Source organism: Rhagoletis zephyria, unplaced genomic scaffold (genome assembly GCF_001687245.7).
Source record: "Rhagoletis zephyria isolate East Lansing unplaced genomic scaffold, Rhagoletis_zephyria_1.1 Rzeph_scaffold_02127, whole genome shotgun sequence".
Taxonomy (NCBI): Eukaryota; Metazoa; Arthropoda; class Insecta; order Diptera; family Tephritidae; genus Rhagoletis; species Rhagoletis zephyria.
The window spans coordinates 75,323-77,297 of record NW_016159211.1 but is presented as its reverse complement, the minus strand read 5'-3'; the positions used below and the strand labels follow the sequence as shown (position 1 = coordinate 77,297).

Genomic DNA, 1,975 nt, shown 5'->3' with positions numbered 1-1,975 from the left:
TGTCCTATGCAGTCAAGTATGGTGACTCACCTTGCCGTGCTGGCATCTACGATGAGACGGGCATGTACTAGAGCAATGTTTCCTTCCAAGGGAGTTAAGACATAAATGCAGCCGTTTTGCTCGAACATATCGCTCGACAGGATCCATCTTCATGAATGGCTCGCAGTTGAATGGACTGTGGTATGGGCTGGCACCGCATAGTACACATTTTGTTGTAGCTTCTGTGGTTACAAAGGCGTGCTGATTCTTCTTCGATAGTGGTTTTTTAGTGGATAGAGTCTTGACAGATTGAGTTGCCTCCAGCATGTTGAAAGTCTGGCAACGGCTTTCTAAGAATGTGGCGAGATCGGCCCATGTTGGCATCCGTAGTTGTGATGACTGAGAGGGGTTCCACTTGGCGGATACCTCCTCTTACCATCGTGTAAGCGTGGGTGCATCTATCTTTTTCGACACTGTACAACAAAATTCCATCACCTCTTTGCTGGGCTGTGGCCAATACTGCATTGCGCGAAGATTTACGTTAACGATGTCGATGAAATTACGAAGAGCAGGTACTGTCGCTGACGATAGTGGTGGGATGTCAGAAATCTGCTGCATGTGCGCTTGAAAAATGAGACGGCTGTTGTTGAACCAAGCGACGATAAGTTCCAACGCAACCTTGTAATTGACACTGGTCACCTCGAGTGACTGAATCAGCCGCGATGCCTTGTCTGCTAAGCACGAACGCAGATACTGGAATTTTTCAACATCGGACAGATCTTTGTTGTTGTGGACGAGAGTTGAAAAAACGTTGTAAAAGTCCAACCAATCACGCTGTTCTCCGCTGAAGCGCGTCAATTGAAGTTTTGGCAAGTAAATGCGGCCAGCTTGTTTGCGCTCGTTGAAAATATGCGTGCTGCTGAACTGCTGCGGACTTTCCATGGCTTGTAGTGTGGCCATGCGGTCGGTGAGTGCTGCCTTTGCTTGGATATACGACTGCTCAAATGCAGCCCGATGGTCTTCCTCTAGCTGCGACTCATCAAGCTTCTCCAGTTGAGTTTGCAGCTCTTCAAGTGCGTTGTTGTGGCGCTCCACTAAGACCAATTTGATTTTCAGCTGGCGCAGTGGCTGAGGGCCGTCGATGCCAATGTGCCAAGATTGCAAACGTGCCAGCAAATTTGCACGCTGCTTAACTTTAACACGTACATTGCGAGCTGCTGCTTCAGCAACGGCGCTACTGGCAAGCGATGAACCGGCTTCCGATGAGTTGTCCGACGAGGTCATTTGGAGGTTACGTACCGTGTCCCGATGAAACATAAAGTTGATGATGGTGGATCTGAGCCTCATCCGGCTCGAAGGACCTTGGTGATTTCTAGAGCTTTTTCTACAAATTTTAATTTCCAAAAAACCCAGAAAATGAAAAACGCAGAAATGTTTCTTGGGTGGACTGTATTTAATTTATTAAAACTTGATTAAAGTTAATTTAGTTTCTTATACAACTGCAATTACACGACTGTTCGCAATGAAGGTCATATTCGAATGATCTTTCAGTAGCTGTTCTTTTACATTTCTTACCTATGCCTATTTAAATATGTATGTAAATATGTATGCATGTACATATGTACGTATGTGCATTTGTACATTTGAACATATGTATGTAAATATTATTTTATATATGTATAAAAATATTATATTTAGTTAGTGCTGAAGCACTAAGGTGACAAAAATTTGCGAAGTGACGAAAATAGTTGGTGAGTAAAAACGTATTGGAGCTCCAGCGAAGACAAAGACAATGACGAAGCTGACGTTGGCGGCGGCCGCGGCTGCGGCTGCTCCAGCGATGCAATGTTGGAAGCGATAGTTATGTTCAAAAAGTGCATGTGAGTGTTATTGCACATAGCGACAGCGAATAATTTGAGTAGGCATAGGCGGCGATGATTTTCTTTGTTGGGGGGTGGCGAACAAAGTCTTTGGTATGTATGAGAGGCGACATACC

General features: G+C 45.0%; 1 protein-coding gene across 1 annotated transcript; it reads right to left on the bottom strand.

The window, feature by feature from the left end:
* Positions 1–411: 411 nt before the first annotated feature.
* LOC108366080 (uncharacterized) lies at positions 412–1,263 on the bottom strand. Its single transcript, XM_017620360.1, has one exon. The coding sequence runs from the start codon at positions 1,261–1,263 to the stop codon at positions 412–414; it is 852 nt and encodes a 283-aa protein (XP_017475849.1).
* Positions 1,264–1,975: the final 712 nt, after the last annotated feature.